Source organism: Mesocricetus auratus, unplaced genomic scaffold (genome assembly GCF_017639785.1).
Source record: "Mesocricetus auratus isolate SY011 unplaced genomic scaffold, BCM_Maur_2.0 Super-Scaffold_100676, whole genome shotgun sequence".
Classification (NCBI taxonomy): domain Eukaryota; kingdom Metazoa; phylum Chordata; class Mammalia; order Rodentia; family Cricetidae; genus Mesocricetus; species Mesocricetus auratus.
Window position 1 is genome coordinate 9,157,224 of NW_024429266.1, and position 26,349 is coordinate 9,183,572.

General features: G+C 45.2%; 2 protein-coding genes across 6 annotated transcripts in view; one reads left to right on the plus strand and one right to left on the minus strand.

Annotated features, from left to right (window-relative positions):
- The window catches only part of Iars2 (isoleucyl-tRNA synthetase 2, mitochondrial), a 41,734-nt gene extending 38,658 nt beyond the window's left edge, over positions 1–3,076 (plus strand). The window contains exons 21-23 of the mRNA XM_040737391.1: positions 488–678; positions 1,580–1,724; positions 2,548–3,076. Of these exons, the coding sequence (XP_040593325.1) occupies positions 488–678; positions 1,580–1,724; positions 2,548–2,690 (479 nt within the window). The 3' untranslated portion in view covers positions 2,691–3,076. The remainder of the gene's footprint in view (positions 1–487; positions 679–1,579; positions 1,725–2,547) is intronic.
- Positions 3,077–3,277: 201 nt separating this feature from the next.
- Rab3gap2 (RAB3 GTPase activating non-catalytic protein subunit 2) overlaps positions 3,278–26,349 on the minus strand; it is an 87,374-nt gene continuing 64,302 nt past the window's right edge. For 2 of the 5 annotated variants that reach the window (XM_005082434.4, XM_040737390.1), the window contains 14 exons: positions 26,071–26,176; positions 24,486–24,646; positions 23,475–23,703; positions 19,569–19,742; positions 19,367–19,473; positions 17,170–17,236; positions 16,574–16,644; positions 13,701–13,736; positions 12,589–12,663; positions 11,919–12,137; positions 8,680–8,769; positions 7,054–7,272; positions 6,073–6,231; positions 3,278–5,943 (listed from right to left, as the gene is read on the minus strand). In XM_005082434.4, the coding sequence (XP_005082491.2) occupies positions 5,794–5,943; positions 6,073–6,231; positions 7,054–7,272; positions 8,680–8,769; positions 11,919–12,137; positions 12,589–12,663; positions 13,701–13,736; positions 16,574–16,644; positions 17,170–17,236; positions 19,367–19,473; positions 19,569–19,742; positions 23,475–23,703; positions 24,486–24,646; positions 26,071–26,176 (1,863 nt within the window). In that variant the 3' untranslated portion in view covers positions 3,278–5,793. The remainder of the gene's footprint in view (positions 5,944–6,072; positions 6,232–7,053; positions 7,273–8,679; positions 8,770–11,918; positions 12,138–12,588; positions 12,664–13,700; positions 13,737–16,573; positions 16,645–17,169; positions 17,237–19,366; positions 19,474–19,568; positions 19,743–23,474; positions 23,704–24,485; positions 24,647–26,070; positions 26,177–26,349) is intronic. The other 3 variants (XR_002385392.2, XR_001197194.3, XM_005082435.4) reach the window with 3 other exon arrangements.

Sequence of the window (26,349 nt, forward strand, 5' to 3'; positions counted from 1 at the left end):
GTTTTCTCTTTGTAGCTCTGGTTATCCTGGAACTCACTTTGTAGACCAGGTTGGCCTTGAACTCAGAGTCTGCATCTTTAATCCTGAGTGCAGGGATTAAAGGTGTGAACCACCCCTGCCTGGCTGTATTTTAAGCTGTATTCAAGCAAAATGCAGTGCTTTATAGTGATTACTTTTCTTTTGTCCGCTCCTGATATTGTTTCCATAGAAACTAGAACTTAAGGGGGTGGGGTGGGGGGTAGGTGGTCACTCATAACCTCATAGTCATAAGGAACAACTGTTCACACTTGTGCTTCGTTTTTGAGTCTTTTATGTTTGTGTTGATAATGTGAACCTTTCACTTGGGGATCCCATGCACGGCACACCTGTTCCCTGAACTTGACAACTTACGAAACAACTTTGTCTCTCGAGTGGTAGGTCTCCCTTGGTTAAAGCTTATATGCTGTCTAGACTATGTATAACTCGGTTCATTTTCTTTTTTTTTTAGAACCCAAGAGTGTTTTTCGCACTGGCTGGATTAATACAAGTTCTATCTGGAAGAAGCCAGGACTGGAGGAGGCAGTGGAGAGTGCATGTGCCATGAGAGATTCCTTTCTTGGCAGCATCCCTGGCAAGAATGCCGCTGAGTACGAGGTTATCATTGTGATTGAGCCGGGGCTGCTATTTGAGATCATGGAGGTGTGTGTTATGTGGAGTGCTGTTATGTGGAGTCACTACCCTGTGAAATGGGAGCTCTGAGGCTTTACCTGAAATCTCTTCTTATGCTCAGGTGTCTAAGACCTTGTATTTAGAAACTAGGATTTCAGTCTTGCAACACTGAACTTGTCACTGATTGTTCCTTGCTCTGAGTTTGTGACACATGCAGGGGTTATTTAGGTCATGCCAGACACTCAGCAATAGTGTCAGATTACATAAAAACAGGAGCTTTAAACTAAAGGCCTGGGTCTGTGAAAAATTTTGTTCATCTGGGTCATATTCCAAAAATGAGTTCTTGACGAGCAGTGGTGGCCCACGCCTTTAATCCCAGCACTACCTGTCACTCTAGTTTCAGGAGATCCAACACCCTGTACTTATATATACACACAGCAAACACGCACATAAATACCTTAAATCTTTAAAAGGAACCATCTTATTTTGGTTGGTAAACTCAGTTTAAACATTTCAAGATTTGAGACTTGAAGTCACTAGTACATATGACATTGTTGGCAATGGTAAGAATGGACGATGGCCATGCACACCAAATTAATCTGAGTCTTATGTTCTTTCATATTAAAGGAATATTTATATTAATTCACTCATCTTGAAGATCAAAATTACAAAGGAAAAAATATCAAAAGGGCTTATCAGATAGCCTAGTCATTGTACATTGAGGAAAGGCCGTAGTATTCAAATTGAGTTCCAGGACAGCCAAGGCTGTTGTTATACAAAGAAACCTTGTCTCCATAAGCCAAAAACAAAAAAAAGTTGGCAGAATTTTGGCTTGACAGACAAGGGTAACTTAACCTTAGTGTATACTCCAGTAAACCCTAAAATTGATGGTCAAGTTTCAGTTGAGCAGTAACTCTCACGTGTACCCCAGATGCTGCAAGCCGAGGAGACTTCAAGCACATCTCAGCTGAACGAGCTAATGATGGCCTCCCAGACAACACTGCTGTCTCAGGAGCCACGAGAGAGAGCTGCAGACGGAATGGAGCTCACGGGATCATTCCTCATCAACCTGGAGGGTGAGAGCAGTGAGTGAGGACGGAAGAGCTGAGGTCCCCAGCTTTCCATGGCACTGGGCTACTCTAAGACAGGCCGCTAGCTCTGAGCTCTAGGAACCGAGGCTGAGGCCAGGAGTTCCTTCTCATCCATTGAGTGACTGTCACCGTGTCTTTCCCTCTTGTGTTCTGCCTCTCATATGTAGTGCCTAATACCACCCAGACCTGCTCACCCTTCCTATGCAGACTCTAAACTTTCCTTTTGTGAATATTCAGAACTAAATTACTCTCGACCATTCTTACAAAAGGTTCAGTAACATTCACCTGCGTTTCTATCACAGGACTTTGTACACTGTCTACAGAGCTTTTTCACCATTATTCAGCCTCATTAACTAGAATGATGGAGAAGAGTTGTGGTTCCATTTGTATAACTGGAGTTTTTAGTGGCATTACCACTGTCTCTATAACTTGGCATTTTAAAATCCTGACTTGAGCTGGGCATGGTAGCACATTAGTCCCAGCACTGAGGAGGCCTCACTCTGTGAGGGCAAGGCTACATAGACTCTTGTCTTTTTCTAAAGAAAAATTCCAAGTCAGCTGTGTACCTGTCTCCAGAATGTCAGGGCCAGCTCTAAGCGTTGCAGAACTCTGACTTGGATGAGCAGCAGTTGGCCTGAACTATCTGCTCATCAGTAATCATGTTCTTTGATCCTGTGCTATTGACAGTTTATGTTACGGGGCAGAACCTGGGCTGTGTTTGAAAGTGGGAAGGGAGGAAACCCCGGAATCACTGAGGCATGGCAGTACAAGCTTAATGACTGGAGATGCTCTGTGTGTTCTTTTCAAGGTGGTGACATTCGTGAGGAGTCTTCCTATAAAGTCATTGTCGTACCAACTGCCAGAGAAAAGTGCCCTCGATGTTGGAAGCACACTGCCGAGACTGCGGATACTCTCTGTCCTCGGTGTGCAGAGGTCATTGGTACAAAATAGCTTTCTGGTGTTAACCACTCTGAGCAAGAGCCGCCTCAGGGCTGCCTGGGGGTGGATTATTAGAACCCTAGAAAGAAATCCAAGGGTTAGGTAAGGAGTGGCAGAGTGAATGGTAAAAGAGAAAGATAGTGGTAAAAATCAGAATATTAAAAGGAGTATGTATTTCCTGTAACTAAAAGACACACACACACACAGAAATATATCCAGACATACATGTATACAGGGCAGGCACGCACACACACTCATGATGAACTTCTGCAGAGTCAGGCATTGAATATGGTTACTTTCAGTGTGGCCAAACAGAATATTTTGTTTTTTATTGAAACTTTTTTGACTCCATATTTAAGTTCTTCAATGTCTGAAAATAAAGGCATTCTCCCAACTGATTGTGGTATAGAAGTTGTGGATAATGGAGAGTGTGTAGTTTTGCAGGGGAATGGAAGAGTTGTGTGTCCACACAGGTGAAGGAACTCAAACATCAAGTTTCTAAGGCAGCAGTGTTTTGGAATGTACCACAGAGAACATCACCAAACTTATTAGGGGAGAACTCTCTTTGTCATACATGTATGAATGTCGAGGAAACAACATGAAAGCTGAAAATTTATTTCACTAATATACATAAGTTCACAATAATGAACAGACACGGAAAATAACGGTATATACAGAATTCGCTACTTACATTGGCAGTAGATAAATAGAGCATTTTGTAAGCAGTCCAATACTGGATTGATCTAAGAATGACTAATCTACCAAGCAGAAAAAGTTGCCTAGCAAACCCATCCCTGGGAGGTGAGAGGGCTTTCACTGTTGCTATAGTGCACTGTTAAGAATACCAGTTTCTTCATGTAATGGACCATAGCAACTTCTAAGTGAATGCAATAACCAATCTAAGCTATTGTTACTAAGTCTTAGTTTTCCATGACTTTAAGTCACAAGTAATCATATTTTAAGAAGCTACACTCAGCCGGGCGGTGGTGGCGCACGCCTTTAATCCCAGCACTCGGGAGGCAGAGGCAGGCAGATCTCTGAGTTCGAGGCCGGGCTGGACCGATGGCCTCCGAAACAATACAGAGAAACCCTGTCTCGTAAAAAACAAACAAAAAAAAGCTACTCAGCAGGCTTCACATTGACCTCATGTGACCTTTTCTAACAAGGTGAAGCTCTTTTCTGTTTCTTTGCTAAAGTGGGAAGTGCTGGGAAGCTTATGCTGTGTACTGCTGTGTCTGCATTTACCCCGGCCCCTCCACGTCTACATCTAAGCACAACCTGGGATAGAAAAGCTAGGACTAGCTGAACACTTTCCTTAACCAGGTAAAATTATCTAAGGAAGAGACGGGGCGGTCTAGGGAGACACTACTGTTAAGGGCAGATGCCATGCCCTTGTTGCGGGGATACCAGCCCTATGTGAGAACCGTATTCCTTAATTTGTGGCACTTTGTTGTTAGAGAATCGATACATGAATGTTAATTTTTCTTTATCAGATATTTTAAAAGCCCTTAGTAAAGTAGTAGAATATTTTACTCCTTTAGTTATACTCAGGATTTAGTTTTTAAATTCTATGTATATTACATTTTTGGATGACAAATCTAACTTAGAGACTTAATGATTTGTGTTCTGGTTCTCTGTGACCTACCAGAGTAAATTTAGCCAGTTTTATTCTCAAAAAACACAAACCATGCCCATCTCAAAACAAATAATGGAACTAGAGTAAAAAAACCATCATCATTAGCAGTGCCTACTTCTTCCAGAGTACAGCAGGGCAAAGGGAGAATGTACCTCCTAGAACCAGGTAAAGGGTGGTATTTATGTCAATCAAGCTGTGCTTACAGAGATCACAGCTCATGGCCGGCTGTTCCTCACAGCCACTTGAGCAACACCCGAAGCATTTCTCTTTGAAGGCATGAAATCTGATCGTTAGTTTTAGCCAGTCACAATCTTCCTTAGATCTAACTTTTCAATGGAAGAGAATCCACATGTGCGTGCGCTCAGGTTCAGACTTTTAGTGGGTGCCCCTGAAGGACCTTCACAGTGGTGGAGTTGCCGTCTTCTCTCTATTGGAAAGATCATGGACAACTGTGATCACGGCAGACACCAGTAACTGCACTGCATGGCTGCATCCCAGAGATAGCTCAGCCTCAGTAAGTACTCACTGGTCTGCGGTGGCAGGCTGTGGCCAGGCTGGGTAAATGGTTCCACTCACACATCTGTTAGCGCTTTCACAGCTCAGGCACTGCAGGCTACAGAACCAGTTGCAGTCTGCTCACTCCACCCAGCTGTGAGGTAGGTTTGCTACGGCTGTCACCACACAGTGTGTTCTCGCTCCTGGGACAGGCAACATGGCCACGTCCCAGAAACAGACAGTTTGGAACACTTGGAAGAAAAATAAAGTTGGACTTTAAATATTTTAGAATCTTTGCTTTGTTCTTTTTTTTTTTTTTTTACATAAGTCTTACAAGATAATACATTTTTTTTTTACAATTACCTGATGTGGATACAATTTTGGAACTTGGCAAAATAAAGAATAAATCTTACTTTACATAATTGATTTTGCTGCATTGTTCACATCTGATTCCCAATTCTGGCGAATACAGCAGGCTCGGGGTCCTTCTCCAGGTCCCTCTGGTGAGAGTAAAGCCATTCCTCCTGATGGCAGCAGCACCCAGAGCTCCCTGCCAGGTGGCATCCTGGTGCAGGGCCAAGCATAAGGATATCTCTCTGCATGTTGTAAAGGGAATTGGGCTGTATCTCTAGCATGCTGATGGAAGCTGTATGAACACACTAATCCCCACAGGAGTCTTTGGGATATGAACTAGAATACCACAGTAAGAATGAAATCTGCAAACCATAACCAGTTACAACACAAAAGTTTAACAATAAAGCTGCTTTTGTGAATGGAAAAAATAACAGTAAAGTACCTCTATTATAGCACAGCTAATGTATTTTATCTTCAGTTTCAACTGAAGAAGTGGAATTTAGCCAGGATTGCACTTTTTAAAAGTAATATATTTATTTATTGTACAAAAAAAAACCTCCAAAAAGTTCCAGATCTTGCTGTGTAAAGTGACATGCAGTGATTGACGCAGTCACGGGACTTTAGTCACTGTCATAACGTAGCCATGGCTTCCACAGCTTCGATGAGGTGTAAAGCAAGGCTGTACTGCCCATGCCTCTCTGGCAGCAGCTCCATTACTTTATGCACCAGCCTAGCTGTTGCTGCAATTGGCACGTCAGTGTTCTGAAGGTCCTGGGGGTTCTGCGAATGGGACACAAAAGCCCTTTAGTTTCATGCAGTCAAACAATGGTTACCGCCCTGAGCTTTATTATGGAGGCTCTCCCAGTAGGAACTCTCTGGAGTGAAGCAGATGTCTGGCTGTGCACTCACCATTGCCTTCAGCCAGGTGCACAGTGTGGGTGGGAGTCTGGCCAGTAACTCCATGCCCTCTCTCGTCTGGGTGTGGAACAGTGCATGAGCTAGCCTTTGCCCCGTCAGCACAAGCAGCTGAGATGCCAGGACTTCCTTGTCATGAACTTGCAGAATGGCCTGAGGATGAACATGGAGAAACAATACAGCAATAGCTACTCGACCTGTCCCCTGGTGGCTGTCAATGAAGAGACCCTACTTCAGTTCTCAACATGACTATGTGTGTGACAAAGGGAAACTGAAACCCAACCTAGAATTTAAACCCAAATCTCTGCTCACCAGCTATTTTGTTTGCTACCTAAGTTTTCAACCAGGTACGACAGACAATAGACCTTATTTTCCAGTGAAAGGGGTGATGGTAGACCCTGTTGTCCTCCAGGGGCTGCTGAGTACACAGAGTAACCTCAGGCTTGGGAGCAGCCAACCTCTCGTCACCCACCCATTACTCAGAGTGCTGAGGTCTGGCAGCCACACTGGCTTCCAGCCTTGGCCCTTGCCAAGCTGGCCCCCGTCTCGGGACCTCTGTACTCTTTGTTCCTCCATCTGAGGCACTGTTCCTCAGCTTGAGTGACCAGTTGCCTCCTCTCCTTGAGAGGTCAGCTCAGCGAGGCTCCTATTTATCCTGTGGCTCTATTCACTGCTGTCTCTTGGTACAGAGATGTCCATGCTTTCCTGCTCCTCCAGTTCCACAGGGAACTTTCTGTTTTACTGTCCAACCCTGTATGAACCTGGCACCAGGCACAACCCTGGCTAGCTTTCTTCTTTTGTTGTTTACTCTGAGACTAGGTCTCGAGCAGCCCAAACTGGCCTATGTAGATGAGGATGGCACCCTGCTGTCTCCACACCACAAACACAGACCACTATGTGCAACTCAACACTCACTGCTTCCTCCAGCTGTGTCATAGCGTGAGCCCCAAGGATGATATCACAGGCCATTCTTACCTCCTCCCCTAAGAGGTCAGCTCCATAGTTGTACAGCTCTCCCACATAATGCCTTCGAATGACATCTTCACCCACTTGGAGGTGATGGGCTAAATCCACAGCCAGAGCTGGCCAGTTGTGGTCTCTCTGGTGAGTGGTTACTGCCACTTCTGAGGGATCTTTGTCCTTGGTGACAGAGTGCTGAGCCTGGACAGCTGCACTGACAACTTTCAGTAAGAACTTGAAGACAAGAAGGCACAGCACTGCCTGGTCAGTACGATTCATCTAACAGTGACCCAGGGCTTGCTGTATAAAGCTGGCAGCCTACGCTCAATGCTAAGGTTCATCCAAAGGTGGGAGAACTGGCTGCACAGAGTGGCCTGTGCTCCCCATACTCAGTGCCCTGGACTGTACAATCCCACAATAACTCACCACCATGGAATGTACAATCCCCACAATAACTCACCGCCATGGACTGTGCAATCCCCCACAATAACTCACCGCCATGGACTGTACAATCCCCACACAGACACAATAACTCACTGTCATGGACTGTACAATCCCCCACAATAACTCACCGCCATGGACTGTACAATCCCCACACACACACAATAACTCACTGTCATGGACTGTACAATCCACACACACACACAATAACTCACCGCCATGGACTGTACAATCCCCACACACACAATAACTCACTGTCATGGACTGTACAATCCCCCACAATAACTCACCGCCATGGACTGTACAATCCCCACACACACAATAACTCACTGTCATGGACTGTACAATCCACACACACACACAATAAACTCACCGCCATTGACTGTACAATCCCCACACAATAACTCACTGTCATGGACTGTACAATCCACACACACACACAATAAACTCACCGCCATTGACTGTACAATCCCCACACAATAACTCACGTCATGGACTGTACAATCCACACACACACACACAATAACTCACTGCCATGGACTGTACAATCCCCCACACACACAATAACTCAGTGCCATGGACTATACAAGCCCACTCCCCACCCCTACCCACACATACAACAATAACCCAGTACCATGGACTATACAAGCCCCCACACACCCCTTTACACAACAACAACAACAAAATCAAGTCAACTTTTTGTTAACCTGAGAGACTCCAGTTAACTTATTTTTAAATTTTTAATTTGGGTTTTTGAGACAGAGTTTCTGTGTGTCCTTGGCAGTCCTAGAACTCACTTTGTAGTCCAGGCTGGCCTTGAACTCACAGAGATCCACCTGCCTCTACTTCCCAAGCCCTGGGATTAAAGGTGTGCACCACTACCACCTGGTGTTTTCATTTTTAAAATTTGTGTATGTGCATGCATATCCATACACGTGTGTGCATACACCACAGCATCAATGTGGAGGAGTCTGTTCTCTCTGCCACAAGGGTCCTGGAGGTCCAACTAAGATCACTAAGTACCTGCTGGGCCATCCCAGGGGCCCTCAAGTTGTTTTGATGCCAATAAAGGAACATACACTAGGGAAAGTAGCTGTTGGGAATAACTTTGAAGAAGTGGCCATCTTTTTGAAAGACAGCTGAGTATCTGCTTTGTTATTTCCGCCTAAGAAACAAGAGCAAATCCAGTAGCTAGCTTACCTGTTGTCTTATAGAAATAAAATTTGGATCCATTTCCCCACTAGGTAATAACTGAATTGAAGTTAAGTCTTTGAAAAATGCATTCTTCCCCTAAAGAGAAAGATAGAAAAACAGTAACAAAAAACACCTGGTGAGTATGGAGCACAAGGGAAAGAGTTTTAAAACTAAATCATTCTTGGTTGGTTTTTATTTTCCCCTTAAACAGAAAGGTTAGCACTCTGTTCATCATCTACCTTGGTAACCATTGCTAGTATCTGACCTCCTCTCATCTACTATTCAAGCCCATGCAATCCCTCCTCCCCTGGACTGTGGACTGCTGACTGCCAGCTAATAGGATTAGACAACAAGTCATGTTCCAGACTAGGTTACAGAGAACGTGGCTTCTGCCTTGGTATTCTTGTTCACCCCCCTGAGAGGGTCCAGTGAGCCACCCTACAGACATAGCCACATGGAGTAATCATACTTCCCAATCTAGCTGAGCCTTTAGCTGAGACGTCATGAAGCAGCCCTCCACCACAGTCCCACAAGAACCTTTATGCCCAAGGCAGCTAGGTGAGGAAGTCTGAGAGAATAAACCAGGTGTGACGACACATGCCTGTAACCATGGGGGAGGGGTCTTGAGTTGAAGGCTACATAAGTGACACTACAAACTACCAAGGTCTGTGGTTCCAGCTCAGTGACAGAGCAATTGCAGGCTGAAGTCTAAAGTAGTAAGTGGTGGTTGTTCGCAACCACCAAATCTTTTGGGATACTTTTGATTAAGCAGTAGTAGCTAACTGAACCACCAGCATTTATCTGATCATTAAAATACGTACAGCTTGTTTAAGAGAAGAGACGAGGTTAGAGTCACACAGAAGGAGCAGTCTGGGCAAACGGCAAGCATAGTACTTGAATGGAAACCCTCCACACATCCATAGCAAGCTGGAATGGCTGTGTGTGTCTGCAGCCCCTCACTGCAGTCAGCTTACTGGCTGGCCAGCCTAGAACAGGCATGGAGCTTCTGGCTCTGAGACTCCCTGTCTCAAGCAGTGAGGTGAAAAGTTACACCGAGGAGGACACATCCTCCTGTGGCCTTGAACCCCCAACACAAAAAACAATCCTCGCCAGGAAAGTGAGTGCAGAGCTGCGAACACCCAGGCCTGCCACTCAACCACTCCAGCTGTGAACCAGCCATCCCAGAAAGCCTTTAACAAGTATGTGCACAGTGAGTGTCTGTACCTCTTAAGTCCCACAGAGTGCCAACACGTTAAACTGCACGCACTGGCTGCAGACAGGCCAGTCTTTGCCCAGGCAGGGTGCAGGCAGTCCTGGCTAGCAAAGGCCCACAGGCAGTGCTCCCTCCAGAGTCTGGGGTAAAGGCGTGCACCACCATGCCGACCCTAGTGCTTAAGTGTCTTCTACAATTACTATATATAATGTTTCATTGAGAAAAATTCCTCATCACATTCCCCTCCCCTGCTTTTCTTTCAAAAGTAAGGGGCTGGGGTAGCAGCAATCTTTATTTTTTCCTTTTTGTCCTCTGCAGGCTAGATGCAGTCTCTAGCACTATGCTGCACCCTGCCCTAAACAACTGTAATTTAAACGTTCCTGTGGAACCAGTAAGAGCTCTCTGGTTAGGTAGGGATAGAACCCAGGGCATCAGGCAAGTGTTCTACCACTAAGCTGTATCCCCAGCCCTAAAACCTCTCTCTTAAAATATGCACTACTGCTGTGTAGACTATCAAACGTAACATGGCTAAGACATTCTAAGTAAGCTTTCATTTGCTGTAACCCTGCGGCCTCTTTCAGCGCGGCAGTCAGCCCTGTGAGGTGGATTCTTACAGAGCCTTTAGAACTTACTATCCCTAGTCCACACCCTCCCCAGCCCGACTGGACCTTTCTGACACCACGTATCTTCTGCACACTGCAGACACGCGCCTTTCCTTGAACATCTTGATTACAAAAGCATCAAACCGAGCTCTTGCTTTGTGACAGGCAAGGTACACAGACATGGGAACCACAAAGAGATGTGGTAAGGCCAGGGGACATAGACAAGGACTTTGAAGACAGTGCTTAAGTGATGGGAGTCCCTCCTGGTCCCACAGTCCATGTGGTACAGCTTCCCTCGAGCAGTCAGGACAGCTCATGACCCTGGGGGCTGCGAGTGTGAGAGAAGGGACTGAACACTCCATGCCCTTGCACGTCCTCTTTGGAGGGGCTGTTTCTCCAGGGAGACACCTTCTCTGCTCCTACAGGGTCAGGTACCTGAGGGACAGTCTGTCTCGAGAAAACCCTGATATTACACTTTAGCCAAAAGGTGGAGAAGGGACTCACTTTACTCATGAGCTGAAGCTGCATTCTCTAACCCAGTCACATCTGAGTGGTAAAACTGAAGTTTTCTTTCCTGTCGGAACCTGTATCTCAGAACTCACTAGCCAGCCTCACCTTTCTGTGGACCACCAAGTTCAGAGCTGATTTTGCAAGGAGCTACAAAATGTGTGACAGGGAACCAGTCTGCTTGGGAAGACCCTCAGGATTGGGTCTTGAGAGCAATGCAGACAGGACAAGTTAGGAAGGGGTCTGTTTTACTAGTCGAGGGGGGTGGGGAATGAGACACTAGGGATGCAGTAATGGACAGCAGGGTCCAGGTAGGTTGTTTTGGTTCTTGAGCCAGGATCTCTCATAGCTCAGGATGGCTGGGAATTGGCTATGTAGCCCATGCTGGTCATGAACACACAAACTTCCAATTTCTGCTTCGCGAGTGCTGGATGATAGGCATATGCCACCATGCCTAGCTTCTGCTTTCAGTAAGCACAAGTGAGCAGGCTAGGCTGAGGCAGGGCTCACCTCCGGGTTTCTAGTGTGCACCAGTGCACAAAGGGAACATTAATGTCAATTATTCAAGCCAGGGAATGCAAGGGAAAGCAAATTCAAGTCAGGGCAGGATGGGGTGAGGGTCTCCAGATGTGTTCTAGATACAGGCTTCCCAGGACATTCATCAACCTTGTGAGTATGTCTGGGCGTATCTAGGGAGAATATGCAGAATGAGAAGGACTGACAGCAGAGGACAAAACCCCACAGGCCGTCAAAGGACGTCATGACTAAATTAGAAGAATGGACTGGGAAGGGGTGCGACCTGGGACTCCAGCAGACCATCACCCCTAAGCCATCGAAGACTGGACACACACCATTCCATAAGAACTCCATGTACCTGTTAGCCAACGGCTCGACAACAGCTCTGAAACCCTCTGGGGACTCACCTTGCTGTCAAAAAGGGCAAGTGGCTTCACGCTCTTGAGAGAAAAGCGCATGGCTGCGTACAGGATGGAGCACAGGACAGAATGATGCTCTACCAGTGGGTAGTGGATAGGCTTCTGCTCAAGAGCCAATTCCACTATGGAGATGGGGCCTTCCACGGACAGCCAGGCGTCCTCAGTGTCTAGGACAGGCACCTGCATTTCATCCCGGCTAATGTCAGCCTGTGCGAGTTGAGAATGGAAGGAAGGCTGTGTCAAGGGTTGGAGAATAAGAACTGCAATCTGCAACACCCCAAAGTGGAAGCTTTACCATCTGTATTCCCCATTTATAACTGAGAAACCACAAAAATACAATTCAGAGAGAGAGGGAGGGAGGGATGGAGGGAGGGAGGGAGGGAGGGAGGGAGAGAAAGGATCATTTTTAGGTTAAAGCCAAAATATACAAATGAATATGGTAAATAAGTCAATCACAAAGTCACTTCTTGAGCTCAATGATTTTGGAGTATTTAGTATCTAAAGAGCCTGGAATGGGGGTGTGGGGGAGAGGCATCCTGTGTGTGTAGTCTCATTTCATGACCCTGGCTGGCCTTCAGTCTCACAGTCCTTCTATCCCAGCCTCCCAAAGGGGATTCCAGGCATGCTCCACCATGCCCAGATAGCATATGCCTTTTACCTCCAGTGAAGTCTGAAGAAGATCCAGGCAGGATCCGAGGAAGGACGTCAGTGCTGTGTCACTCATGCCCACATCCTGTTCTCAAAAAGGAACATTATGATGCCTGCATCAAAACTTCTGTACTAATGGAGAAACAAGAGACCTTAACAAGTCCACTTGCCTGACTTTCTACACTGAACACAATCTGAAGTCATCAGACAGTGAAGTTCCTGCCAGTGGGTTCTGTAGCATCAATCAAATTGATATTAGCCTTAAGTGTGATACTAGTGATATTAGTATTATTACTATGAGTCTTAACGTCTGGGGTGAGGGTGTGGCTCAGTGGTTGGGCATATACTTAGCATATGTAAGACTCTGGATTCAACCTCTAGCACCAGAAGGCAGGAGGACAGAGTAAAATTCAGTGTTCTTTGTGCACAGTAAAGACAGACCCTTCAACTTGCTAAAGCATTTGCTAGCCAACTAAACACGGAATATGGTAAGATACACACATGAGGTTCAACTAGGGAAGTTCTAAGGAAACAGCCCAGGCAGATGGTTTCCTGGCCCTGGACTGAATTCTCTGAATAAAGCTATAATTCCCCATTTGACAAACAAATACCAGATTCACATTTTGGGCAAGAAATAGTTCCCACCGACCCCTTCTTAGGCCTGTGTGTACTTGCACACATAAATACCTAGCTCTAGTCAAGCAACCACTCTTATGGCGATCTGGGGAATAAGGTCTTAACAGTTAGATTTACATGTCTCAACACTTCTTGAGATATGTAAGAAGAACACATCACAGCGTGGGGGAAACAAGCACTAGCGATCGCAGCCTCCATGTTCATGGCTCAGAATCTCAACTGAGGCCAGGGTTGTTCAGTCTGGCCTGCCTGCAGGTGAACTGGATGTCTCTACTGTAAGATGGCAATTTGATGCTTCCAGTCCAGGGTCCAAAGCCAAGAGAACCTTAAGACCGCCAATCTACACAGGGAAATTGAGTGACCACAGATCGCAACTATTTCCTTCATGCAGTACTCTGTTTTTTTGTTATCTCCAGATAGATCATCTCAAGAGTGAAAATCAAAGTTCACTCATACAGTAAGATAGGCTTAACGAGAGTCACTCACCCTTCGGCATAACCTATCCTTTGGAGATTTTCCAACCTGAAACCAACAGAAAACACAACATTTAACAATTTAAACTAAAATGTATTAGAATGATACAGAAATAAGGAGCGACCAGAATTACAGCTATAAATACACATGCTAGTAATTAAATATTGGCAGGCTACCAACAATAAGAGCAACATTTTTTTTTTTTTGTGGTAGAACTCAAAAAACGTATGACAAAAAAAAAATCACACAGAGCTCATGAGTATTCTTTTCAAAAACAAATCCTTGGGCTGGAGAGATGGCTCAGCCGTTAAGAGCACTTGCTGCTCTTACAGAGGACCTAGGTTCAATTCTCTGCACCTATTTGGTGGCTCACAACCATCTGTAAAACCAGTTACAGGGGCTTCAACAGGTATGTACATGGTACATATACATACCCATAAAGGAAAATAAATAAATAAACCTAATAAAAAAACCTCCTCCCCTGCTTGCGCATTTTTGAACCAATAAGTAAAAGTTCTCTCTAGGCATGGTAGTGTGGTACATGGGTGCAGTTCCAGCCCTTGAAAGCAAAGGCAAGAAGATCCTGAATTTGAAGTTCAAGGCCAGCCAGTGAGACTGTGATAAGGACAGAAAGGGACAGGGGAGGCTGAAAGATGACAAGACAGAGAAGGCAATGGAAGCTTGGTGAAAATCCAGCTCTCAGGTTGTAAACAGTTAAGTAACTCTGTTGTCTGAAAATCCCTAGTAAACAACATATAAGAGTTTTGTTTGCTAGTAAAGAGATAGCTTCAAATGGTGACAAAAGAACATACTAAAACAGCAATGAACAGCCATGTTTACAATAGCTAGGAAATGGAAACAAACCAAATCTACAACCAATTAACAGATAATGTAGAATTGGTACATATACACCATGGAATGCTATTCAGCTGTAAAGAAACATGAAATCGTGAACTTTGCAGGTAAACGGATGGAACTAGAAGAGATAGTGAGTCACGCTAACCCAGAACCAGAGAGACAAATGCCATGTCTTCAGATGTGAGTCCACACCCTTGAGTAACCGCAGAGGTCAGGAAAATAAAAATGGACCATGGAGTTGGTGGGAAGCAGAGATGCATTAGAGATGACAAATGGAAAACACTGTGGCTCCACTTCCAGAGCAAGGAAGAGGGAGGAGAGCAAAACAACAGCTAAGGGGGCTGAAAAGTCACAGGGATCAATCATACTGTTAGCTGTCTACCTAAAGCACCTATAGCACACACAAATACGCATGCATACATGTATGCATGTATATATATATAGTATGTGTGATATATATGTATATATATGGTGTATGTGATGTATATGTATGTATATGGTGTGTATGTAAGTATGTGTATGTATATATAGTATGTGTGTGTATGTATATGTAGTATATAATGTATATATAGCACATAATATAGGCATTTTTTAATGAAAATTTCCCATCTGGGCTGACAATGTTCCCTCAAGAGCAAACACTATCTAATGGAAAACCCCAGCAGCAGGCTTCAGGGTTGTCCAGGAGACTTCCGAAACGTTTGAAACTTGGTTGCCCCCAGGGTAGAAGGTAAGTCCCTATGGCTGAAGACACTACACACTTCAGAAACAGGGCACAGAGGCCCCTAAGCAGGAACTGACCTGAAAGGCCCCTTCCTGAGGACTAGCTTTCAATTCACCAGAAGGTACCATGCAAGCTTCCAAAGGAAGGAAGCAACCAACAGGCCTATCCAGCTATGATGCCTATGAACCACAATAACACCCACTATGGCCCCACAACCCTAAGGGTGTATTGGTAGCACACATATCTTGGCAGTAACCAACAGTTCTCTAAATAAACTTATGGCCCACCCAACAAGAGAGAAACCATTCTGATACTGGAAACATAGCCAACTATCTGGAGATAGTGAAGTCATGGATCTTGGAGGAGAACCTACAACTGGTACTTGGAGGAGAACTACAACTAACCCATAAATCCCTAAGTACATTCTAAATGTTTATCCTTGTATCTACAGATAAGTTAGTTTTCACTCCTCACTCAAGGAAACTTTCCTTTGCAACAGAGACCACTACAGAAACTACATCCAGTCAAAATGCAGAGCTCAGTCCCAACTGATACATCCACAGCACAACTCAGTCACCCAAGGCTCAGAGATCACTGCAGAAGAGAGGGCTGTAAGAGTGTAAGAGCCAGGGGAACAGGAAGCTTGATGTGACTGTTTCCTGTAGAAACACCAGAAAAGCTATACCCATGAAGTCTCAGCAGCACCACTGTAAACATGAGCTGAACAAGGATGTCACCAACAGACATGCTAATGTGGAAGAGGGAAAGCTCATGAGGCCTCAACCACAGCTAAAGAGCTAGAGCAGCTAAGGAACGCCGAGAGAGGAGGAGGGAGTGTCCTCCCCAGGAGAGAGCACACTAACTGGTTATCCAGCACCAAACGGTCAGCCCCCAAAACACACACACACACAACATATGGTCCAAGCAGGCTGTTGGATTTATATGTCTCAGAGTATATGAGGATATATGTGACAACAATCCAAGAAAAAGCGGTCATGAATTTGAAAGAGAGCAACGGGGAGCTGAGCATGCCAGGAGCTGCAGGGAAGAAAGGGAGGGGGCTGATGACGTAATTTTCTTATAATCTCATATATATATATGTGTGTACACAGACACACACACACACAGTGCTAGCCCTGGGAAGTACATTTAACCCAGCAGGAATAAACTGCACTATCAACAGACAACAAGAAACACAGTCTACCAACTGTCTACATAGCCCAGTGTGAACAATCTTTTTAATATCAAGAAATTAAGGGAACTAAATTAAGAAATCAGCATGTGACAATTAAAATCACCTCACCTTATCCATCAAGTAGGTAGCAGCAGAAAACCTTTTAACCAAGAACGTGTTCCACATCATCAATGAGATACCTACACAGCAAATGAAACATGAACAGAGTGCTATAGATCCATCAGACATGTAACTCTCTTCCCCAAGCTTATGAAACCATGTGGACTCTATATTTACATATTATTTTTTGTGTCTTATATAGAATTTTCATTTTTAATAAAAGAAAAAGTGAACAGAAGAGTACAGCTATAAACAATAAGTATAAAATTCTTATCACAAGCAACAAGGAAAAAATAGCATCATCACCACCACCACCACCACCATCAACATCATTAACATCACACAGCCTCCAGAAAGGCTTAGAATGTTTGTTTGCTATACTGGGGGCTGTAAAAAAAATACTTTAAAACATTAAAAATACTTAAAGAAAAAACTCAACTAAGCAAACAGGAACAAAACCTGTGCTTTTATTTATACCAAAGCAGCTGGTTACCAGTAGTAAGTAGTATTTCCATAGTCTGGAAGGAAGCAGTGACAAGGGGTGCTATTCATGTCTATTACACAGGGGCTCCCACGAGTACATGAGGGCTGTGTCTACTACTCACCATTTTGAATATGTGCATTAAGAATGTGCTTCAGGTGTTCTACGGACCTAACCAAAAAGCGTGCTTCCTTGGACAAGAGAGTGAGAGAGAGAAGATAACAGTTATTTCACACCAATGAAAACCTTTCCTTTAAGAGTTATTTTTATTTATGTGTATGTGTCTGTGGGAGTGAATACTGTGTGTGAGAGGACGCCTGCAGAGGCCAGAGGAGGGCATGGGATTCCCTGAAGCTAGAGTTACAGGCACATGTGAGCATCCAGACTAGGGTAGAGTAATATGTTGGCACATGTGAGCACATGTGTCCCACACAGGTTGGTATTGGAAATTCTCCAAAGATAATTCAATTTAAAGTTTAAAGTAGCTGTGTGTGTAGTGGTGAAGTTGGGATGGGCTGTGACAGGTTAAGTAGATGAATAGTAAACAAGAAGAAGGACGGCCATTATTCAGATGGTCCTAACAGAGGCCACTGATTGCACTGATGGGAACACTGGGCGCTATGCATGCCACTTTCTCTACTCCTCCAAGATGACTACAGCTGTAGAGTATTCTTGTCTAGGAAGAAATTGAGGCAACGGGCTCAGGGATGTTTCCCAGCTGTGTGCTGTAACTAGGATTAGCTAGGAGGAACGGCAACAGGGTACACAGGCAGTATGAGCCTGAACCAAATGCCGTACTGTTTTCCCCTCTCTCTTGTAACACAGGACAGTACTGGCACCAGTCCACTCCAGAACACAGGCTCTTTCCTAACCTGAAGATGTGTGCTATGCCCTTGTTCTCAAACTGTAACAAGTGTAGTTCTATTTCCTCCTGCATTTCTATGGGAAACAGCACTAACCTAACAGTACTGGTCAAAGTAAAGGTTTAATGGCAGTCTAGCGTCTGATGGCTCTAGTGTGTCTATGTTTACAACCTCTGTTATATTTGGATAAGAACAACACTCCAGAAACAGCCCTACTGTGTACATGGTCAACTCTTGTTCAAAGATAGCCTTGCTGGCCTCTTAACTCTCTGATAAGGCCCCATTTCCCACACTATTAGGGTCACAATCTTTCTGTGTGCACTTTGGTCTGGAAGTACCCCAAGGGGTGGCCCCAAGTTTGGCTCTGGATCCCAACTGAATGGCTGACCTAAGACTGACCACCAAATCTGTTATCCCACCATTCCACCTATTTAAGGAAGGCATTGGTCCTTCAGGCCTGACAGCAAGATGCCACGAGATACGAAAGCATCTGTAGTTATTTACTTTGCCACTTTCGTCACTCAAGCCTCCCTCATGAGTATTCTTGGAAATGACTCCTCTCACATCCAAATTCTTTATCTGAAGTCTTTATCTTGGGCTTTGAAAATCTCAAAGGTGAATTAACTCATACGATAGGAAGCCTTTCTCCCTCCAATAAAGGCTCTTTAATATGCAATGATGGTACACGTTAGGAGAATGCAGCAATAGAGTAATTTAAATAATAGACTTGTCCTTGCTAACCCTGGTGCCAGGATGGGAGCCCTGCTCCTCTATCACCTTCTCCCTGAGTCCCCACAGGACCTCAACCTTAGAGCACTAATTACGGTCAGTAATTGACCACATGTTTGTAGCCAATGAAAAAAGAAATGCTAGAACTACAATGAGGATATGACTCCTCAAATCTGAATGAATTACCAACTGAGGTCTAAAAAGGTGATACTTGAGAACACAGCTGGCCACTGCAGTACACACTGCCTACTACTCAAGAAAGCCACAAGTTCAAGACCAGTAAGGGCAACTTTACAAGACCCTTTCTCCAGGAAATAAAATTAAAGCATCTGAGGACAGGCTGGGCAGGGGTGCGTATGCCTTTGTTAGAGGTAGTTAGAGGCAGGAGGATCTCTGTGAGTTTGAGACCAGCCTGGTCTACCAGAGCTAGTTCCAACACAGCCTCCAAAGCCACAGAGAAACCCTGTCTCGGAAAAAAAGAGTCTGAGGATATATAGTTCAGTGTTGGAGTGCTTGCCTAGCAAACATGAAGCTATAGGTTCAATACTCAGTACTGTCACACACACACACACACACACACACACACACACACACACACACACACACACACACACACACACGGCAATGTGTGAAAAGCACCCATCAGTTACTAGGACGGACACAATAGTGAGCTCCTGGACAAGCCTGGCCCTGGGACATGTGTGTAGACACATCAGAAGATGGACGTACCTCTGGGTCTTTATTCCACTGAACAACATACTCCCAGCAGCAGTGAGCATGCAGCACGTCAAGCTCAAGGCTACAAGGGAACTGTCCATAGGCTAAACGCAGCAAGTCTGAAAGACACAGTAGGGTAGCAGCGCCCTTTCAGTAACGGGAAGGCAGCCTCGTCACTCCACCCCGGGCCGTAATGCTCATTATTTGGTGTCACCTGGTATGGCTCCTAGGTCTATCTGCACCTCTGGAACCTCAAGGAAACTTCGGGCAATACCTTCTTTGGGTTCATCTGGGTTTTCTGCATCTCTTTCTTGGTTGGCACATCTCAACAATTCAGGGTTGAGGTCCTGTTTAAATATCCACTTGGCTACACTGTCTGCAACACCACCTACAGATTTGAGACAGGAAAGAAAATGAAATCTGGTAAAAATGTGAGTAGCAATGTACTAAATGGAGCCAAATACAGAGTATGCCAGATATTCCCTCAGGAGCAGGTATACATGCCACATTCACTTCTGAATCTGAAGTGAAGGTAATGCCAAAAAGCCATGAGATTCACGGCAGTGTTAATACCTATCACTCAACTTGGGAGGGCAACCAAGACAGATGCTACCCAGGAGCATACTTCTACAATGAGAAAAATCTGAAATAAACATAAATGGACATGTGTCAATACCATATGTTATACACTTGCCAGATCCATAAATTCAAAATATACTACACCAGACACAGAGAGTTTACTACCTTTTTAAGGGATTTTTTTCCTTTTCCTTTTTTGGTTTGAGAAAGAGTCTTATGTCTGGCTGGCCTCAAGCCAGGATGGAGCTGAAGATGGACTTCCTTGAACTTTTGATGCTACCTCCACTTGACAAGTGTGTGCCACCACCCCTAGTTTATGAGGTTCTGGGGATTACGTCCAGGACTATGCATGCCAGACAGTCATCCTATCAACAGAACTAATGCCCCACCACATTAGTGCTTTAAATTAAAAATAAATGCATATGTGTTTGCATACACGTGCATGCACACACCCAAACATGCAACATCAGAGGAGGATGGTGGTGTCCTGCTCTGCTTCTTCCTTGTTCACCTGAGACAGGGTCTCTCACTGAACCTGGATCCAGGATGGCAGCAAAAGCCAGCCTGCATCCGTCTCCCACAGCACTGAGGTTAAAATGTGCACAGCCACACTTGGCTTCTTCTGTGAGTTCTGAAGATTTGAACGCAGGGACTCGTGGTTGGCAGCAAGTCATGGTTGGCACACTGAGTCACTGCCTTAGTGACCCCATCCACCTCACATTATATGTAGTATACAACTAACTTTGCTACGTAAAACGTAATTTGCATGTTATTTCAAGTGCTTATAGATCTTTAAGATTTGTTTATTTATGTATGCATGCGTGTGTGCATGTACTTGCAGGTACATGGGACTTTGTGTGAATGCATGGAGGCCAGAAGAGGATGCCGAGTGTCCTTCTATTCCTTTGAGGGTACAAAAAATTGTACGTGTGAGCTGAAAGTATTCAAGATATCTGAAAATTTCTGTTTATCACATAAAATAAATTATACATTCAGAAATGGTATGCACTAACTTTTACCCCAATTTTCCTATCTTTTGGGGCTAGGGGGCAGGGGTGAGGAATGAAGTATAACTATGTTGCCCACTATGGATGGTTTGAAATTTATTAGCACAAAATTTAATTACCTCATGTGCTTCCAGAACAGTTGGGACTAACATGTGTGCCACCATGCCTGGCTTACCTCTTATTTTGATTCAAATATAGTTTCCCATAAAAATAATGTTTCATAGTAAACTTGCCCTCATCTGTGAAAACACTATGAACAGGGTCTGGGAGACTGATTTCATATGCCTGACTTCTAAACTACCTCATACGTGTTATTCTAGAATTATGCCCCTGACTATATTCTTGGGTTAATATTAAAATGGGGCACTCCAACCTTCTTTAGGTGATGACATGGTATACAGGAAGTTTACAGTTAAAAAACCATCACAAGTCTTATAAAGAATGAGAAAGCACGTTAATTAAATGAAACTCTATAAACACTTACGGGGCTGGAGAGATAGCTTGGGAGCTGATATAGAGCTAACCACCCATGCAACAAGCTAGCAGACTGCACACCCCTGTAAGCCCATCTCTGAGGTCAGCAGAGACTGAAGGATCCCTGGTTCCTCCTGGCTTCCAATGTAGCCTAGAAAGATCCTGCCTCAGAGGGATAGAAGGACACCGAGAGAGGACACTTGGCACCCTCTTCTGGCCTCCATGTATGCACACAAAGTCCATGCACTTGCAAACACACACACACACACACACACACACACACACACACACACACACACACACAAATAAAGACACCTTAAAGATCTATAAGCACTTGAAATAACATTCGTAGCCAGGCGGTGGTGACGCACACCTTTAATCCCAGCACTCGGGAGGCAGAGGCAGGCGGATCTTTGAGGCTGGGCTGCACCTATAGCCTCCAAAACAATACAGAGAAACCCTGTCTTGTAAAAACCAAAAGAAAAAAAAAAAGAAAAAAAAAAGAAAGAAAGAAAGAAATAACATTTGTAAGAGGGCTTGGAAAGGAGAATGGAAAACGAAAGCAAAGCGTCTTATGCCCCCAAACCACAATGGCTGTACAGAGTCACGCATCAGAGAAGAGGACAATGCTGAGTGCTCTCACTTACATGTGGGAATCCCCAGTTGCTCTCACAGGAGTGGAGGGGAAGAGCTATGAGCCGAAGCTGGGGAGAATGCAGGACAGCGGGAAGAATGGAGAGAGGACACTAGTGGGTACTAGGGTGCATCTGATCAGGGAGAGTAACTGCTGGAGGACACTAGCAGGTACATTTGCAAACACTCACATGTGCTCCGTGTAGACAAACACTCACATGTGCTCTGTGTGGACATCTGCAAACACTCACATGTTCTCAGTGTGGACATCTGCAAACACTCAGATGTGCTCTGTGTGGACATCTGCAAACACTCACATGTGCTCCCTGTGGACATCTGCAAACACTCAGGTGTACTCTGTGTGGACATCTGCAAACACTCACATGTGCTCCGTGTGGACATCTGCAAACACTCACATGTTCTCAGTGTGGACAAACAGTCACATGTACTCCGTGTGGACAAACACATGTGCTCCGCGTGGACATCTGCAAACACATGTGCTCCGTGTGGACATCTGCAAACACTCACATGTGCTCCGTGTGGACATCTGCAAACACTCAGGTGTACTCTGTGTGGACATCTGCAAACACATGTACTCCGTGTGGACAAACACTCACATGTGCTCCATGTGGACATCTGCAAACACTTACATGTGCTCCTTGTGGACATCTGCAAACACTCACATGTACTCCGTGTGGACAAACACTCACATGTACTCCGTGTGGACATCTGCAAACACTCACATGTACTCCGTGTGGACAAACACTCACATGTACTCCGTGTGGACATCTGCAAACACTCACATGTACTCCGTGTGGACATCTGCAAACACTCACATGTACTCCGTGTGGACAAACACTCACATGCGCTGCGTGTGGACATCTGCAAACACTCATATGTTCTCAGTGTGGACAAACACTCACATGTACTCCGTGTGGACATCTGCAAACACTCACATGTACTCCGTGTGGACAAACACTCACATGTGCTCCGTGTAGACATCTGCAAACACTCACATGTGCTCCGTGTGGGCAAACACTCACATGTACTCCGTGTGGACAAACACTCACATGTACTCCGTGTGGACATCTGCAAACACTCACATGTACTCTGTGTGGACAAACACTCACATGTACTCCGTGTGGACATCTGCAAACACTCACATGTACTCTGTGTGGACAAACACTCACATGTACTCCGTGTGGACATCTGCAAACACTCACATGTACTCCGTGTGGACATCTGCAAACACTCACATGTACTCCGTGTGGACATCTGCAAACACTCACATGTGCTCCGTGTGGACATCTGCAAACACTCACATGTGCTCCGTGTGGGCAAACACTCACATGTGCTCCGTGTGGACATCTGCAAACACTCACATGTGCTCCGTGTGGGCAAACACTCACATGTGCTCCGTGTCTCACCTTTTCCTCCTTCTAGCAGTTTTTTAACAGAAAGCCTTGGAAGTGGCTCTGTCTGTGGAGATGACCCCTTGGCGGTTGGAGGGCTGGCCTTGCTGTGAAGCAGGGTCTGCAGTATGAGGCAGTCCTCCAGCTGTTTCAGCAGGAGCTTCCAGTACTCGGTGTCAAGAGAAAGGGCTTCCCAGGAGTCTGTGAGAGCTTCTGCATCAGCACCCAAAACCGTCTGGGAAAACTAAGAGAAAACATCCTGCTCATAGTCTGGGCAATCTGCTTGTTTTCCTTGTGCTGGGGATGGAGCCATGGCCTTATATGTGCTGGGCAAGCGTTCTAACTAAGAGCCACACCCCCAGTCGTCTGACAAAGACGTTAATAACATTAACTTACATGAAAGCAAGAGAGGTGTAATTTACGAGAGTGGACACTTGGGGCATGGAGAAGAGGCCCTGTGGTGATGAGTCAGGCTCAGCCAGTGTGCATCTTAAAGTCTTCTGGCTTTCAGCAAGGGCTGCTACGCCAGCTCTATCACTGCCACACCTCCATCTGCTAACGTTACATTTACCCATAGCTTCCAGGGCTGACAGTGTTGATAGTGAACCACTGTAGACCCACCCAGGTGCCAATCTAGCATCCAGTAGGGAAAACCACTTGACCCACCATGCCATGTAAGAGAAGCAAATCTTTTCTTCTTATTGTGAATGAACCCTCAGGAGAAGAGGGGAAACCCACACAGCAAATGTTTGGTCAAGGGCTGGTCCATCTGACTCGGTGCCAGGTGTGTAAGAGAAGGAGAATGGAGACAGTCACGGGACCACAGAACCTGAATAAACCCAAGAAGTGGCCCAGTGTGGCCCTGACCTCTAGTGAGGAGAGCATCACCATCCATTACCAGCTACTTCGAGTTCCTCACACATCCCACATTCTAGATGCTCCAGGGCACCGCAAGCTACCCAAGGATGGAATCACCCATAGCCAACCACACTGGTACAGAGGGCAGCTGCACAGATGCCCACTCACTTTCTTCTCTGTAGCACTGCTGGACATCTGTGCCGCAACAGAGTGCCCAACGTGAGCAGACAGCAGGGCAGCTCCATTGTTCTCCGACTGAATACAGGCCATGCGCATCTGCTGCCACCAAGGGGACACGGACTGAGAATCCCATGTCTCGTCCATGGCCACTGCAGAGACAAGAAGAAAAGCAAAAGATGAAATCTCACCCTGTCCATTTGGGTGTGTATAGGACATGGGTCTCACCCTTTATGTTTAAACTAAAGGCCTCAAAGAGGTACCTACATATTTCTAAATGCTGTAGAAAATTAATGTTGTGTGCCAGCTAGGTTTTTATCAACTTGACACATGCTAGAGTCATCTGAGAGAAAGAAACTTCAACTGAGACAATGCCTCTACAAGCTCAGCCTGCAGGCAAGCCTGTGCAGCATTTTCTTGATCGGTGGTTGATGAGCACACTGTGGGCAGTGCCAGCCCTAGGTAGGTGGTCCTGGGCTGTAAAAAGGAGGCTGGGCACAGAGAACAAGCCGGTAAGCCACACTCCTACCGTCTCTGCTTCAGTTCCCGCCTCCAGGAACTAGGTTCACTGACCTCAGTGATAGGCCATGACTTGGAAGTAGAAGAAGAAATAAACCCTTTCTTCCTCAAGTTGCTTTTGGTCATGGTTTTTATCACAGCAATAAAAAACCCTAAGACATTGCAGTTGATTTTATTCAGAACATTTATCTTCTAATCTTTATATTGTCAGTCATGCTGTTTCTTGAATCAATAACAAACTCCTGGTTTTTTTTTTTTAAGGGGGAGTTGTTATTGTTGCTTTAGGATGGGGTTTCTCTGTGTAAGAGCTCTGGTTGTCCTTCCTGGAACTTGCTCTTTAGACCAGGCTGGCCTTGAATTCAAAGATCTATCTGCCTGCCTCTGTCTCCTGAGTTGTGGGATTAAAGGCACGCACCACCACTGCCAGGGCCCAAACTCTTATTTGAAATATTCGTATCATTACTATAAAGGAATGAAGGGGGAGATATATGCTTTTAGAACATTTTTATTATTTACTTTATATGTATGAGTTTTTCCTTTGCATGCATGTTTGGGTACGACATGTATGTCTGGTGCCCACAGCGGCCACAAGAGGGCGATGGATCCCCTAGAGCTGGAGTGAAGGACAGCTGTGAGCCCCCATGTGGGTGCTGAGAATGGAACCTGGCTCCTCTAGAAGAGCAATGAGTGTTCTTAAACACTCAGACACTTCTACCAAAATAGGCAAAATGTTTCCACCAAAGACCACTTTTCATGACGTCACATCTTCTGAGGACAGAATTTCACGATCCTACATGAAAGCACATGAGACACACAGCAAGCTTTCAACCAGTGCATGAAGACTTCTACAGCAACGCGGTCAGAGTCAAGGATGCAAACCAGAGCCTGTGCACAAAGGATCCTCCTAGCTTTATGTCCCACCAAAGCTTTTCTACACCGTAGTCTTTTGTTGAAAGAAATTCCCCGTCTTTATGTGGCATTTAGACACTATGTTTTATTTCAGAGTACCGACCTGGAAACCCTGAGAACACTGGCCCACAGGATCACCATCTCCTACCTTTCATCTTGCTCAACAGGGACAGCATAGTATGAAGACAGCAGACAGACTGTGGTTTGTCCAAAATATCTTTTTCCTTCGAAAGCCAAACACTCAGGAGCAGAGACTAAAATAAAATTAAAATATTTTCAGCCTAAACAATATTTAACAAAGGAGAGATCTCACAGTTTTCTACTGTATGCAGATGTACATCATGACGCAGCGATGTAGCTGGGTGCTTGCTCTATCGTGCAATGTGGGGATCAGTCTGAAGTACACTGCCTACCTAAGAGACTGTCA